At 50.6% G+C, this 13,115-nt stretch overlaps 2 protein-coding genes across 2 annotated transcripts; one reads left to right on the forward strand and one right to left on the reverse strand.

Moving 5' to 3' along the window:
- Positions 1-292: 292 nt before the first annotated feature.
- On the forward strand, positions 293-6,296 carry YBX1 (Y box binding protein 1; the record flags this gene model as incomplete). The annotated part of the gene is given in 9 exon segments (XM_009694917.1): positions 293-326; positions 2,623-2,712; positions 2,932-3,024; positions 3,026-3,062; positions 3,065-3,234; positions 3,642-3,724; positions 3,850-4,051; positions 4,053-4,097; positions 5,922-6,296. Coding segments are annotated over 9 exon segments (817 nt in total), but the record flags the coding sequence as incomplete, so codon positions are not given.
- A 1,906-nt stretch (positions 6,297-8,202) lies between these two features.
- On the reverse strand, positions 8,203-10,923 carry LOC104156021 (claudin-16-like). The gene is made up of 5 exons (XM_009694918.1): positions 10,810-10,923; positions 10,428-10,530; positions 9,233-9,397; positions 8,891-9,082; positions 8,203-8,294 (listed from the first exon to the last, which is right to left on the reverse strand). Exons 1-5 carry the CDS (start codon positions 10,921-10,923, stop codon positions 8,203-8,205), a joined length of 666 nt encoding a protein of 221 aa, XP_009693220.1.
- Between the last annotated feature and the right edge of the window lie 2,192 nt (positions 10,924-13,115).

A 13,115-nucleotide genomic window follows, 5' to 3' on the forward strand; every position in this document is an offset into this window, starting at 1 on the left:
CCATCGGTGGGGTCTGAAGGATAGAGGAGTGTGGCGGGAGGGAGACAGAATGCTTTCTCATGCTACTCACTGCGGTTCAGCCAATGCTCTGAACCTTGTGCGGGCTACCTGACAATCACTTACTTCAAGCAGTAAGCTAGTAGGGGATTAGTTGAGAGCAGGCTGAGGAGCAAGGCTGGTGCTGAAAGCTAGTTGTCTTGACAGTTCCATGTTTTGTCCTCACTCGGAACAACTGAATTTTTAATTTACTGTACATTTCATATGTGATTTTAAATTTCCTGTTGTCTTGCAGGAATGACACCAAGGAAGATGTGTTTGTCCATCAGGTAAGATTTCCTTGAAACTGAAATATGTTACCTCTCTGAAACTTGCTATGCATGACCTGTGTAAGTAGGATTGAAGTTGTGAAAGAGCCTCACGTTTTCCAGGAACCGTTACTTGAACACAAACAACTGTCGCTGTTGGGTTGCAAGTGGAGCCTGCTTGCAGTTGGGGGTTTTGCATACCCACGTACATCCGTCGCGAGGACAAGAGCTACTTGGGGTTGCGCAGACTGATACTGTTTAGTGCTAAAAACTGCACTGTCAGCAAGTGAGCTCTGTTGGCTTGGGATTAACTGTTTGAAGTCCAGTTAAGCTGCCTTGTGGATTCATGTAGTTGTTAAGTAAGCAGATGGAAATAGAGTTGAATGAAAAGCTTGCGGCAGGGGGAGAAATTAATTGGGCTGTCATAGGGATGAAGTGTCAGTGAAGATTTTTTTTTTTTTTTTTAGGCAAAACTTCTATAGAATTTATTTCTCCAGGCTTTCAGTGAAAGACTGAAAATGTTTTAGTAGGTACTTTTTCAATTTAACAGATATGTACACTTAGATACAACGTATGGCAAGCATGTAAACCTCTGGAAACTAGGCCAGAGTGAGACTGCACACCACACCTGCGGCTGATTTCATGGAGCAGGTTGGCCTTGGTTTAGTCCTTTGTCTGACTTGTAAGGCTGTGATCAACAAAGTGCTTTTTACCCTTTCTGTCTTAGGATCTCTTGTTGTGAAGCAGCCCACAAAGAGTTCTTAGTGGAGCATGGTTTACTTCTGGCATTTAGGAGTTCGTGGATTGTTCCTTTGTTTTGAGTTAGGGATACACTGCTGATGCTCTTGACGCAAAGTGGGGAACAAAGTGTTTTGACTTGAGTTTGATTTGCCAGCTCTCAGCTTCTTGCTTGTGCTATGTCTGAATTACCTGCTGTTAAAATGTAGAGGCATTTGTTTATAAAAGGTTATTCTGTAATGGGCAGTGGAGAAAGGCCAACCAACTCTACTGCGTTTCTGTGTACGGAGGCAGAAATACATACCCTGAAGGAAAGCTTTCAGACTTTATTACTTGGTTTGCAAGTAGAGTAACCTGTAAGTGACCTTGACTTACAAGTTGCGTTTCAGGACTTGTCATGTAACTACTGTCTGTGTTTTTAAAAGCGCAGTCTGGCAGTGATTTGTTTCAGTAATTTTCACGATAAAACCATTTGAGGGGTCTAATCTGAAATAAATCGGCATGTTTTAGGAGTTACAGCTGTGTATGCATTTCCCCATCCCCATTATCAAGCTTGGGTCTCATGAAGAGCTGTTAGACCCAGCTACTGTTGTAATAAGGCTTCCTGCCTTTCCCTAAAATCACTGCTTCATAGGCTGAGAGTGGTGGGCATGTTTTCCCATAGAATTTTTTTTTTCCGTTTTAGGGAAAAAAACAAGTCAAATTTGGTTGCTGTTTTTTTTTTTTGTGGTTTTATTTTTTTGCAAAGTTGTTGCACTTGTATTACTGTTCAGTTAAAGTGTTTGATAAGCGGAATGTGGCTGAGAGCGGCGCATATTGAGCATTAACTCATCTGTCAAAAATTTAATCCACTGCTGAATAGCACAGAAAATTCAGTGTTTTCTGGTAATGTTGTTTAACATGCAGATACTGATACAAAGGCTTGTCTGGTGCTGACACCTTGGAAGGGCTAATCCTTGGTGTATAATACACCACTGGAATAGATCTGTGATTAACTGGTAAATACTGTGGCTGAAGTGATGATATTGGAAGCCTCAGAGAAAGAAATCTCTTGATTTCTGGCCATCAGTGTGTTTACATAGCTTGGGACACATGGGCTACTGCACGCTGTGGTGGTGTGGGAAGTGGTAGAGGGCTGCAAACCTGAGTGTGTGATTGGAAAGGCTTATATATTGGTGTATATACTTCAGAGGAATGTATAAATACGATGGGGGTGTTTAATGCTGAACTCCAGTTAGGAATACTATGGCCGATGCGTATTGTGGGGGTTTTCTTGTTTGCTTGTTTTCAGACTGCTTTTTCAGCTAGCAGACAGGGTGCTGGCAGGTGTTGCCAGTCAATGGGAAAGCTGTTGTGTGTTTCAAATAGGCCAGAACTGTAGTAATACAGGTACATTTTATGGCTTCCTGGATTTTCACAGTGGTGTAATTGCTTCTTCTGGAGTACAAGTCTTTCTCCTAAGATACTAAATACTCGGATTCCATAGTCTTTTTTTTAAAAAAATAAAAGCCTTCGGATGTGCTAAGTAGTATTCTCATGCTGTGCCCGTAAATGTAATTCTGCAATGTTGTGTTGTTAGACTGCCATAAAGAAGAATAACCCCAGGAAGTACCTCCGCAGCGTAGGAGATGGAGAGACCGTGGAGTTTGATGTGGTTGAGGGAGAAAAGGTAAATACATCTCTCGGGTGTTAGAGTACGCACGGAAAACTTGGTCTGCAGGCTTTGGTGTGGTGACTGTGGTTTGAATTGATGCCTGATGACATCCACAGAGGTGAATGGTTTTTCCTTGCTCTACAGTGTGGATGTAAATCGTTGCTGGCTACTAAATTATTATGCTATAACTGATTTGATGCTGACCATTCACCTAACACTATCCCTGCTCTTTAGGGTGCGGAGGCAGCTAATGTTACAGGTCCTGGTGGAGTTCCAGTGCAAGGCAGTAAATACGCAGCAGACCGTAACCATTACAGACGATATCCACGTCGTAGGGGTCCTCCACGCAACTACCAGCAAAACTACCAGAACAGTGAGAGTGGGGAAAAGAACGAAGGAGCAGAGAACATACCAGAAGGTCAAGCCCAGCAACGCCGTCCTTATCGCAGGCGGCGGTACCCACCTTACTACATGCGTAGGCCCTACGGGCGTCGACCACAATATTCCAACCCTCCCGTGCAGGGAGAGATAGTGGAGGTAACGTTTGCCTAAAGTGTGATGCTAAACTGGCTTGATTGCTTTGGGGCAGGGTGAGGGGATGCAGCTTTTTGCCGCTTTTTGTAGATACTCAGGATGTTTTTCGTAAGGTTTGGCAGCAAGATGAAACATTGGAGCAAATGTCAATAAGCTGAAGGTCTTAATGCTGCAGCTTTTAAAAATACAGAGCGTGTTTGAATTTGTGTTAACTTCCTTTGTGATTAACTGGAAGCACCACAGATTCTACGTCGTGCGTACTCTTCTGGCCTAGGACCGCTGCCCACCTTGTACGCCTCTGACGTAACCTGACAGCCCCCTCGCAGCCATCTTCCTCACGGCTTGACCAGTTGTGGCGTTAACGCGCTTTTGGATGTGGCTGAGGTGGTTTGTTGCCTAATGTCTTCCAGGGTGCTGACAACCAGGGTGCAGGAGAACAAGGCAGACCCGTCAGGCAGAACATGTATCGAGGTTATAGACCACGATTTCGCAGGTATGCTGCAGATGAACTTTTTCTTTTTAAACCTTGCCTTTTAGCAACAGAGACAGAACATGGCGATGGTCAGATGCTGCATTGTTAAAGCCTAGCTTGACTTTCAGGGGTCCTCCTCGTCAAAGACAGCCTAGAGAGGATGGGAACGAAGAAGATAAAGAGAACCAAGGGGATGAGACCCAAAGTCAGCAGCCACCTCAACGTCGGTACCGTCGTAACTTCAACTACCGACGCAGACGCCCAGAAAACCCTAAACCACAAGATGGCAAAGAGACGAAGACAGCCGAACCACCAGCTGAGAACACGTCCGCTCCCGAGGCCGAGCAGGGCGGGGCTGAGTAAATACCGGCTTACCATCTCTACCATCATCCGGGTGCGTGTCCGGAGGTTCTTGAGGATACGATTTGATGACTGACTTCTTTCTTTTGATGCTTTCCTTTACTTTTTGACTTACAAGGTTTGGTCTGTTCTTGTTCATGTGTGTTGTAACTGAACTGGCTGCATTTGTGAGTGTGCCTGCAGAACCGAACTGCGAGACTTTGCTGTGTAAATGGTGGTTAATTGGGGGGACTGAGTTACAGGCTTTAATTTTCATGGAGGGAGTCACGCCGTAGAATACTGTTACTCTTAAAATCTTGGCCATGCTCAGTAGTTCAGGGTTACGTCAGTCCTCATCCACCCAGAAATTGCAGTTCAAGCGGTGCTGCTGTAGTGACTTGAACTTGTGCCTAGGAGAAACCGGTACTGGGATTTACTCAGCTCTGTAAGTGTCTGAGCTTCTATTGCTCGGTCCCAAAGGGGCGGTGAATGGCATTAAGACCTCTAGCCATTAATTTCTGGGAAGTTGATGCAGAATTTGTGGGAGCATCTCAGTAGCAGCTTTTTATCTAAACAAAAAAGTGCTGGAAAAAACTGGTTGAGACGCTACTTTTCATGGAGCATCCAGGGTGCCCATGGCTGAAGCACTGAGGTACTGGCGTGGCTGCTGTTTGGGAGGATGGCGTAAAGGTTGGCGTTAAAACTTGGTTTTGTTGCAAGGTAGACTGGCAGTGATGTGGTGCTTGTTTGGTGCTGTCTTCTGATGGACAGTTTTGCTAATTTGGGAATATTTTCATTGCTAGGGCTCTTTCTACTTGTTCTGCCTCTTCTCTGGCACCTTCCTTGTCTGTTCTTCCTCTCTCTTTCTCTGCACTTCCTCTCGTCAGTGTTCATATCCTATTCCTGTTGTGTCTCCTCGCTCGTTGCCTGGAGGGCAAGCAAAGGGAAAGACGAGTTTAGGCTCTGGTGGGAGCGGTGATGCATGGTCACGCCGGTGGGATGAAGGGGGAATGCGGGAGGTGGGCATGGAGAGTAGCTTGGTGTCAGCAGCAGCCGCTAACCCCTCCCGGCTACGAGAGCTCAGGGACTCGTTCTTCAACGGCTCCGGCGATGCTGGGTTCCTCATGCGGATGGATTACGTGATACCTCTTTAAACTCTGCCACAGTGTTTTCTGTGTGTTTGATGTGGCCCTTTGTTTTATTTTGGTGTTCATCTTAATGGTTAATGCCTGCTGGATGAATTCTTAATATCACGGGCTTCAAGGAAACACCAAGATGACATTTTGGTTGCTCTTTCTGTCTGTTGATAGTGCTGGAGAGCATAAATTGTGGTTTCTGTGGTCTGGGCAGTGGCTTGCTGAAGCCACGCTGCCTCTGCTAGGCACAGGTAGAAATCTGCTCTTCGGCCGTCTCCTGAAGCTCGTGACTTGACCTCGTGCTTTCCCCGGGCTTGGCTCTGAGTTGCCCGGCCGCGTTTCCAGGCCTGGTCCCACAGCGCTGAGCTGCCTGTGTCTGCAGGGCCCCGCATGAGCAGCTCTCCCCGGGAGGCTGTCACGAAACAGGCTGAAGCCCGAGGCCCAGGAGGGGAGAGGTGTAGGTGGGATTCCTTTGTGTTTGATCTTAATGTCTTCTCTTTCTGGCGTCCTTTGCATTTGCTTTGCCTGGACGATGGCTGTTTCAGTCAGTGAGAGAGGGCTGGTGGTGGGAGGGTGGTGGGCTGATGAGAGCTGCAGTTGGGTGGGTTTTCGCTGTGTGTGTATGAGAGGTGGCTCGGTGAGGATTTGTGAATTGTGGGTGAGTCTTGGTAGACAAAACATCTCTGTAACCCTCTTGACATTTGCCTGATCATCTCTTTTTTTTTTTTTCCCCTCTTTTTCAGTTTAGTCATCAAAGAAAAGACTTAAGAAATGAAGAAGAAAAGAAAATGAAATTCCAGCAATAAGAAATGAACAAAAGAATTGGAACTGAAGACCTTAAGTGCTTGCTTTTTGCTGTTGACCAGATTACTAGAACTATCTGCATTATCTATGCAGCATGGGGTTTTTATTATTTTTACCTAAAGAAGTCTCCTTTTGGAAACGATAAACACGTTTTTTAAAAGCCTGTTTTTTCTCAATATACCTTTAAAGGTTTTTAAATTGTTTCATATCTGGTCAAGTTGAGATTTTTAAGAACCTCATTTTTAATTTGTATGAAATATACACCTGATTTTTTCAAGTCAAACTGCAAGCATCTGTTAATAAAGGTCTTAAAGAATTACCTTGTGTGCTTGGTGGTTTTAAACCCACTTTTGTATGAAAGGGTTTAAGTTAAGTGTTGATAAAAGGTTTTGGGGAAAAAAATTACGGCTTTATTTCTTCAGCGTACAGGCTGTCAGGGTAAAATGCAGAAAGATTACAGTAAAAAGAAAAAAAAGAAAGAAAAGGTAGTTGAGCCCTAGTGCAGCTGGGTGGCAAGGCTCTCGGGTGGAGAGGGAAGGTGCTTGGTGTCAGTCCTCTGTGTCCAAGAGCTGTTTGCTGGAGCAGCTCAGCCGTGTCCCAACTGGAATACGGCTGTCACGCAACTGAGGTGGTGTGAGGGTGCTTAAATAAAACAAACCCACAAAAAATAACCCCAAAACTTTTCATTGGAGATGTGCAGACCGTGGCTGCTCTTGACTTCTTAGAACGCAGATGTAGTGTCTTTACAGCTGAGGCACTGCAAGAGTTGCAGGTGTGTGGGAAGGGAGAACCAGGGGAAAACGCAGGTTCCCGGCAGGGTTTGGAATCCAGAGCCTCCGACAGCAGCAGCGGTGCCTGGGCGGGGCCTGGGTTTAACGAACAAGGTATGGTTGTCTGATGGCAGCTTTTGAGAGCTTTCCTTTCCGTGTGCTAAAGAGCTCTGTGCCTGTACCAGGAAATGTGTGCTCTTTTTAATTGTTTTTCTGCATGCCCAGGTGCCAGCCGTGCACAGCCCTGCGCTCCCGGTTTTGCTCTCTGTAAACGCCTTCCGACTGCCCACCCTCTGGAGGTGTCGGCTGTGAGCTGCCCACCCTCTGCACATCCTGTGTCGTGACCAAGGTTTGCTGCCTTTCAGCTTCGTGTGGGATTGGGAGTAGTGTCCCGGTCTTCCGTGGGGACAGGCAGCGTGGGAGAACCCTTGGAGCTCTTCTGGTTTGGGGGTGTGGGTGTTTTGCAGCCTGCCCAGGCTGCAGAATCCCTCGCACGAGTCTCTCCTGCACCTTTCCGTTGTGGGGACTGTCTGCAGCCCTGCGGCAACATCTGCTCAGGGCAGGGGCTTGGTCTGCTGCCTTTTGGGGTCACAGGGCCTGTATTGGGGAGCTTTCTGCCCCGCTTCCCTGTGCTGGCATCGTTTCTGCATGCTAACCTTCGGGTGGGGAGTAAGGGAATAAGGACAAAACCAGCATTCGGCAATTGAAAGGGGAGTTGGTGGTGGTTTGGGGTTCTGGTTTGTTTTCGTAGTGGTTTGCAAGTGAAGAAGGATGATAATTCATTTGGGAAACAGAATTCACTTGTCCTGGGGACTTAAAAGCTCAGCTTTGCAGGTAGAGCACCTCACCTCCACTAGGCTTCAGACTGACTCCTTGTGCCTGACAGGTATGGCTACCGCCTTCCTCCAACGATCGCCCTGTGATAAAGTTAGTAAATGCTCCAGGCTGCTAGCCTTACCCAGTTTTTAAATGCAAACTTTGTGCTGCCAAACTTCTGAGTGCAGGGGCGGTTTCCAGCCGGGCTGGTGCGTGAGCCACCAGGGCCACCAGCCACGTGGAGTCAGTGTTGCTCTGTGGAGAAAAGGCTTTCCACGAAATCCCTCCAAAGCACGGGCTGAGCGATGTCAGATGAGCTCCTTCGCCCTCAGTGTCCTAACAGCTTCCCCAGGGGACTTGGGAGGCATCTTTTCCTAAACCAACACTTTTCTGGGGTTTATTTTCATTAAACCTGGCTGGAAGTGGGGGAAAAACAACCACCTCCTCTGTGGGTGACTTCTGCAGCGCCCTTGCTTTTTTGCAGCCACTGATGCTACAGCTGGTGTGGACCCTGCAATCGGAACCTTAATGCAATGTAGAGATGTCCCAGTATAGGCGATGGTGCTTTAATGGGGTCGGGCTCTGGGGGAGAGCGTCCCACAGCGGGGCCGGGTGCGGGAGCTGCTGCTGCCCATCACACGCGGGAGTCCATGGCGTACATCTTGCTGGTGGCCGTTTGGTCCCGGGGCTGGGGACGCCTCTGCGGTTCCCAGCGGCCGCTGGGGTCTGCCAGGAAAGAGTTGAGGTTGTGTCATGGCCAGCAATAGCAGGGGGACTCGGGGCGAGGGGGGGTGTGCTACAGCGTGGGGACATGGCAGGAGATATCAACCTGAACAGCCAGCGTTATGGGGTCAACTTCCACCCCTGGGGCCGGGCCTAAGGACTGGAGGTGATGTCTGGCGAGGCATCACCTGCCCCACGTCCCTGGTGGTGGGGCCAGGTTTCCACTGGCACAACCTTGCGGCCACTGGCTCAGGCTTTGGCTGGTCACAGTGATACAGCTCCAGCACGGCCACTGCTTTGCCTAGACATCAGCACACCTTCACCAGGACCTCGGGGTCCCACAGGTGTGGATGGAGCATTTCTGCACCTGCCCCCATGCCCCTACGGGGCTTGTGGGGTCCTCACTCAGCCCAGTCCTGCCCGGCATGACCCAGCCTCCCCCGCCAAGGTGCACAGGCCGGACACGAAGGGGTTCCCCTTGATTTGGCTGGACCCTGTGAGAAGTGCCTGCCCCCCTGAGCTGGTCCTTCACCCCACGTACATCCCTGCAGGGCAAAAAGCTACTTAAGGTGGGATGGGGTGGGACAGGGCAGACTGACCTGTGCAGGCATAGAGGCAGCAGGTCAGCAGGACGGAGGCCACGAAGCAGCCCGTTGAGCCAGCCATCCCCAGCCAGCACGACCACCCAAAGTCGTAGTGGACTCCCAGGAATATATTGTGGGACACCAGCATGGCTCTCTCCACATAGACGTCTACTGCGTACCACACGGAGCCCACCAGACCCAGAATGCCTAGGGGGAATGGAGCTAGTTAAGAAAGAGCCGTGCGATGCCCCTGTGCTCCCTAAGACCCCTCTGAGGGGTGCCCCTGGCTCCCGGCATCCTCCCAGCTCCCCGTGGGACACGAGGTCCACCTGCCCCCGAGCACTCCCGGCCACGCACTCCCAACACCGAGGATGACACCGGCCCCGTAGCACATCTTCAGTTTGACAGGCGGATCTTCCTTGAGGAGCTTGATGCAGTCGAGCCCAAGGAGCAACGTAGCCAAAGCCAGGCCAGCCAGGAGGTCCGCTGTGATCAGCAGGGTCCGCGTCACCACGATCTTCACTGGGCAAGGAAGGAAAAACCAGAAAGGGGACTGAGGGACGGTCAGAGGAACTGGTCTGCCCACTCCAGATTGCCGCCTGTGTCCCTGCTAGAGTCACCCAGCTCACCAGTGGCCACGTCGATAGCAGATCCCTGCGTTGGGACCCACCAGCCCCAACCTGCCACGTGCTGTAGGCAAGCTGCTCGCCAGGCTCATCAGAAACCTTGCAGCAGGACTTAATAAGCCCGTTGTTAGACCAGCTCAAGAAAGCAAACAACTTAAGCTGTGCCAGTCAGCACCTGGGATGTGGTCACCTACTCAAGACCTTCTTGCACAGGCTTGGTCAGAAGACACTGCTGTCCAGACTGTTTTTTCCTCCAAGTGGTGTAACTGGTGTCTTGAACAGCAAATGTCAACGTACTGGTGAAAAATAGGAGAGCTGGCACGGGTCACATCACCAGCTGTGTGCAGTGTGACTTCTCCCTACAAAGCTTTTTCCCCAGAGCAGCACGGCAGCCCCACTCAGTCCATGCTGACTTCTTACTCCCTTCTCCACTGCCCAAATCTGTGTTGTCCCGTGTCGTCACCCTACACAAGGGTTCTTCTGTGCAGGGCCTGGTGTGCCCTGTGCAGGCCAGGAGAAGTCTCCATACCATGAGATAGATAGATGACCATCCATGAGTTGAGGATGCGAGTGCTTGGCCGGTGGGAATGGTCCTTACCCCCGCATGCAACATCAATGGGGTCTCAAATCCCACGCTGCAGTGGCAGGCAGGAGCTGCACCTGGGCTCTACGTGCCAAGACACCTTTGGTGGGAGGTGGCACAGCTTCACGGCCTCTCTCCTGCTCGGTGACCCCATGGCAGACCTGGCTGAACCATGGGTTGCTGTCCAGGCCGTGCTGATGGGGCAGGAGACCAAGAAAATCCCTGGGCCCACACTGCCAACTGAGGAGGTCAGCCCTTTGTAACGAGGATCTCCTTCTCAAAAAGGGAAGAGGGAAAGCTCTTAGCTGTGAACTCAAAAAACGCTCCAGGCCATCTAGCTTACCTGGGTGGTCAGCCAAAATGGAGTCGTACTGGTCACAGGTCCTGACCCCGTCCTGCATGTTGGTGACACACTCCCTCCAAAGCCCCCGGCATTTGTGACTTATCTGGGAGCAGGAGAAAGACACTTGAGCAAAAAGCACCAAAAAGCACCCCAGCTCCCCAGGGATATCCCAGCCCAGCAGGGCAGATTTTGAGGCTCTCACCACCACAGCTGGACGTGTCCCGATGACTCCCTACCCATACACTGCTCTCTGTCTCCTCCTCCTGCTCCAGCATTCCTCCATCCCTCTAATCCTCGTGCAGAAAGCAGAGGGTTTGTCCCACCGCGTCCCCTTTCCCAGCCCATGGACGGCAAGGCACCCACCTAGCTCTGCTCTGCTCACCTCCAAGCTGTCGTCGGCGTTCACCATCCAGCAGTCAGTGCACGTGGCGAGGAGCAGGAAGAAGGTCGAGAGAAGAGCAAGACCAAACGCCGTCATCTGCAAGGTTGCGCTCATGGGGTTACCTGCAAGAGCACAGAGACGTCGGACACCTCTGCTCTGGCCACTTCCCAGGTACCTGATCCACCGCCTAGGCCGGGGTGTCCTCTGGATCCCTGAGAGTCATCTGGGCCCCATCTCATGGTCCGCGATACCGCCACGATGCTCTAGTACCTGTAGCTGCGGCTGGGCCACCAGGTTTGCACGGAGACGGGGACTTCAGGGACACATTAATTTTGAGTGGTGGCATACCCGTATCGGGCTGCTCTCTGGGTGTCCTCTCTTCCAAGCAGACCACCTGAAGCTGCCAACCCTTAGCCCTTGCCCTTTGGGAATCAAGAGCTGCTGGAAATCATTGTCGAGCAACTGCTGTTGTCAAAACCTGTGAGCTGAGCACGTCTCCCCTGATATCCTGAGGTTTTCTTGATGCCTCCATCCCTGCAGCCAAGTGATGCGGTAGGAAGATCACCTGCCTTTTCTTGCCTTTTTTTTTTTCTCCAAGAAAAGCAATGAAGTGTTGAAACATCCAGGCTGGAGAACAAGCAAGTGTCCCGTGGAGGTGTACTGATCTCAAGCGGCAAGCCCAAAGAAAGCATCTGCCCTTACAGAGGTGGGTGAGGGCTGCTGGGGCTTGATGTGGGCGCCCTGAAGTGCTGCCAAGGCTTTCCAAAGACCAGAAGGGATGGGACCGTCTGTTTTCCATCCTTGCCAGAGATGGAGGGACTTCGCAGAGAGGGGAGCTGTGCCCGAGGTATGGAGCAGAGGACATCGCGTCGCCCAAGCCTGGACGTGAGTCCCCCTTCGCTGTGTTTTGCGACCCAAGATGCAAAATATTTTAGCGCCTGAAGTTGCAACCACTGCGACAGCCCTTTGGGCAGAGGCGTTCCCCTGAGTGGGTTGGTTAATGAGACCGGCTGGGTCTCGGCGCTGCATGGGTTACTTACCGTAGGGTGACGACCCTTCGCCATCTCCGGGTTTGTGACCTTCAGCCAGATGCTGCCCACCCTGGCATGGCACAGGCTTCCCCATGGGGCAGAGGTGGGAAGGAGGGTCCTGGTCCCCACACCCACTGTACAACATCTCCCGCCACATCCCCTCCTGGGACGTCGCTGGGACCAGAGGTACCGCTCACCCCGTCTCTTCGAGCATTTCCATCAGCTTCACGCTGAGGGCGTATCATCTTATTAACAGGCAGCCTCTTAGACCCCAACTTACAATATTTTTTAGTTTCCCAGGCTCCCTTCTGAGCTAATTCTCCATAACCTTATTTTTTCCACTAGACTCTGGCTGTTTTGGAGCCTTTGAAGAAAATCTGTTCATCCATTTGTGATATATGAGCAAGGGAAAAAAAAAAAACCAAACCCAAAACCAAAAGAAAAAGAAATCCTTAATCCCGCTCTAAACCCTGCTAGCAATAAACAGGTCTCAGGGGTGGGGGGGAGCGTTACCTTCACCACAGGCTCATCTTTGCTGGCAAAAGCTCTTTGTCACCGGTGACTGGGGCTGGGGACGTGGATCTTGAAGGCTTTCAAGTGCCGATGGAATTCGATCCTGACCCACCTGATGGAGTCCGGGAAGCGCGATGCCTGCCAGAGCCTGTGCTGGGATATTTAAGGTTTTCGCAAGGCACGTCAGAAGGGCTTTGTGCTCCAAGGTGTGATGGGCATCCCTGCGGCTAAAACGGTAATAGATTGGAAATGGAGCCTCCCCCAAAAATATCACGTGGGGAAACCTGTGGGAACCCACTGAGAACACTCCCCAGGTGGGGAACTCTGTGTCCTGGGCAAATATCCCCTGTGCTTTAATTAGACCTTTTAATTACTGCCTAGAGGTGAGCGGCCTAAGAGATGTTGGGTCCCCAGGACTGGTGCAAGAGAGTGGAGGGTGGAGGTGGCTGGAGAAAGGAGCTAAAATGCAAGGAGGAGAATTAAAACCCTCTGGCCAGGCACGCAGCCAATAGTTCAGACCCCCCCCTTTTTTTTTTTCCCACTAGGTGGGAGAGAAATGATAACCACGACCGTGGTTATGGCTCAGGTAACGTGTCTGGTCAGCCCCCGGGGAGGCTTTTGCGACCCTGGAAAGCGGTACCCCAGCTGCCTGGCATTGCTGCCCTAAAAACTTCAGATTTGTTCCCACACTATTTAGGAAAAAAAAAGAATAAATCACTTTTGCTCTCACTTTCTTGCAAAGCATCGTGTTGCAGCATCCCT

The sequence above is a fragment of the Cariama cristata genome, unplaced genomic scaffold, assembly GCF_000690535.1.
Source record: "Cariama cristata isolate BGI_N322 unplaced genomic scaffold, ASM69053v1 scaffold39942, whole genome shotgun sequence".
Lineage (NCBI taxonomy): Eukaryota > Metazoa > Chordata > Aves > Cariamiformes > Cariamidae > Cariama > Cariama cristata.

Excerpts from the sequence above, each read along its gene's own strand:
- LOC104156021 (XM_009694918.1), bottom strand. The coding sequence starts at position 10,923 with ATGAGCGCAACCTTGCAGATGACGGCGTTTGGTCTTGCTCTTCTCTCG. Across the intron at positions 9,398-10,427 it reads CATTTTGGCTGACCACCCAG|TGAAGATCGTGGTGACGCGG; the intron begins GTAAGCTAGATG and ends TTCCTTGCCCAG. Across the intron at positions 8,295-8,890 it reads CTGCCTCTATGCCTGCACAG|ACCCCAGCGGCCGCTGGGAA; the intron begins GTCAGTCTGCCC and ends CTTTCCTGGCAG.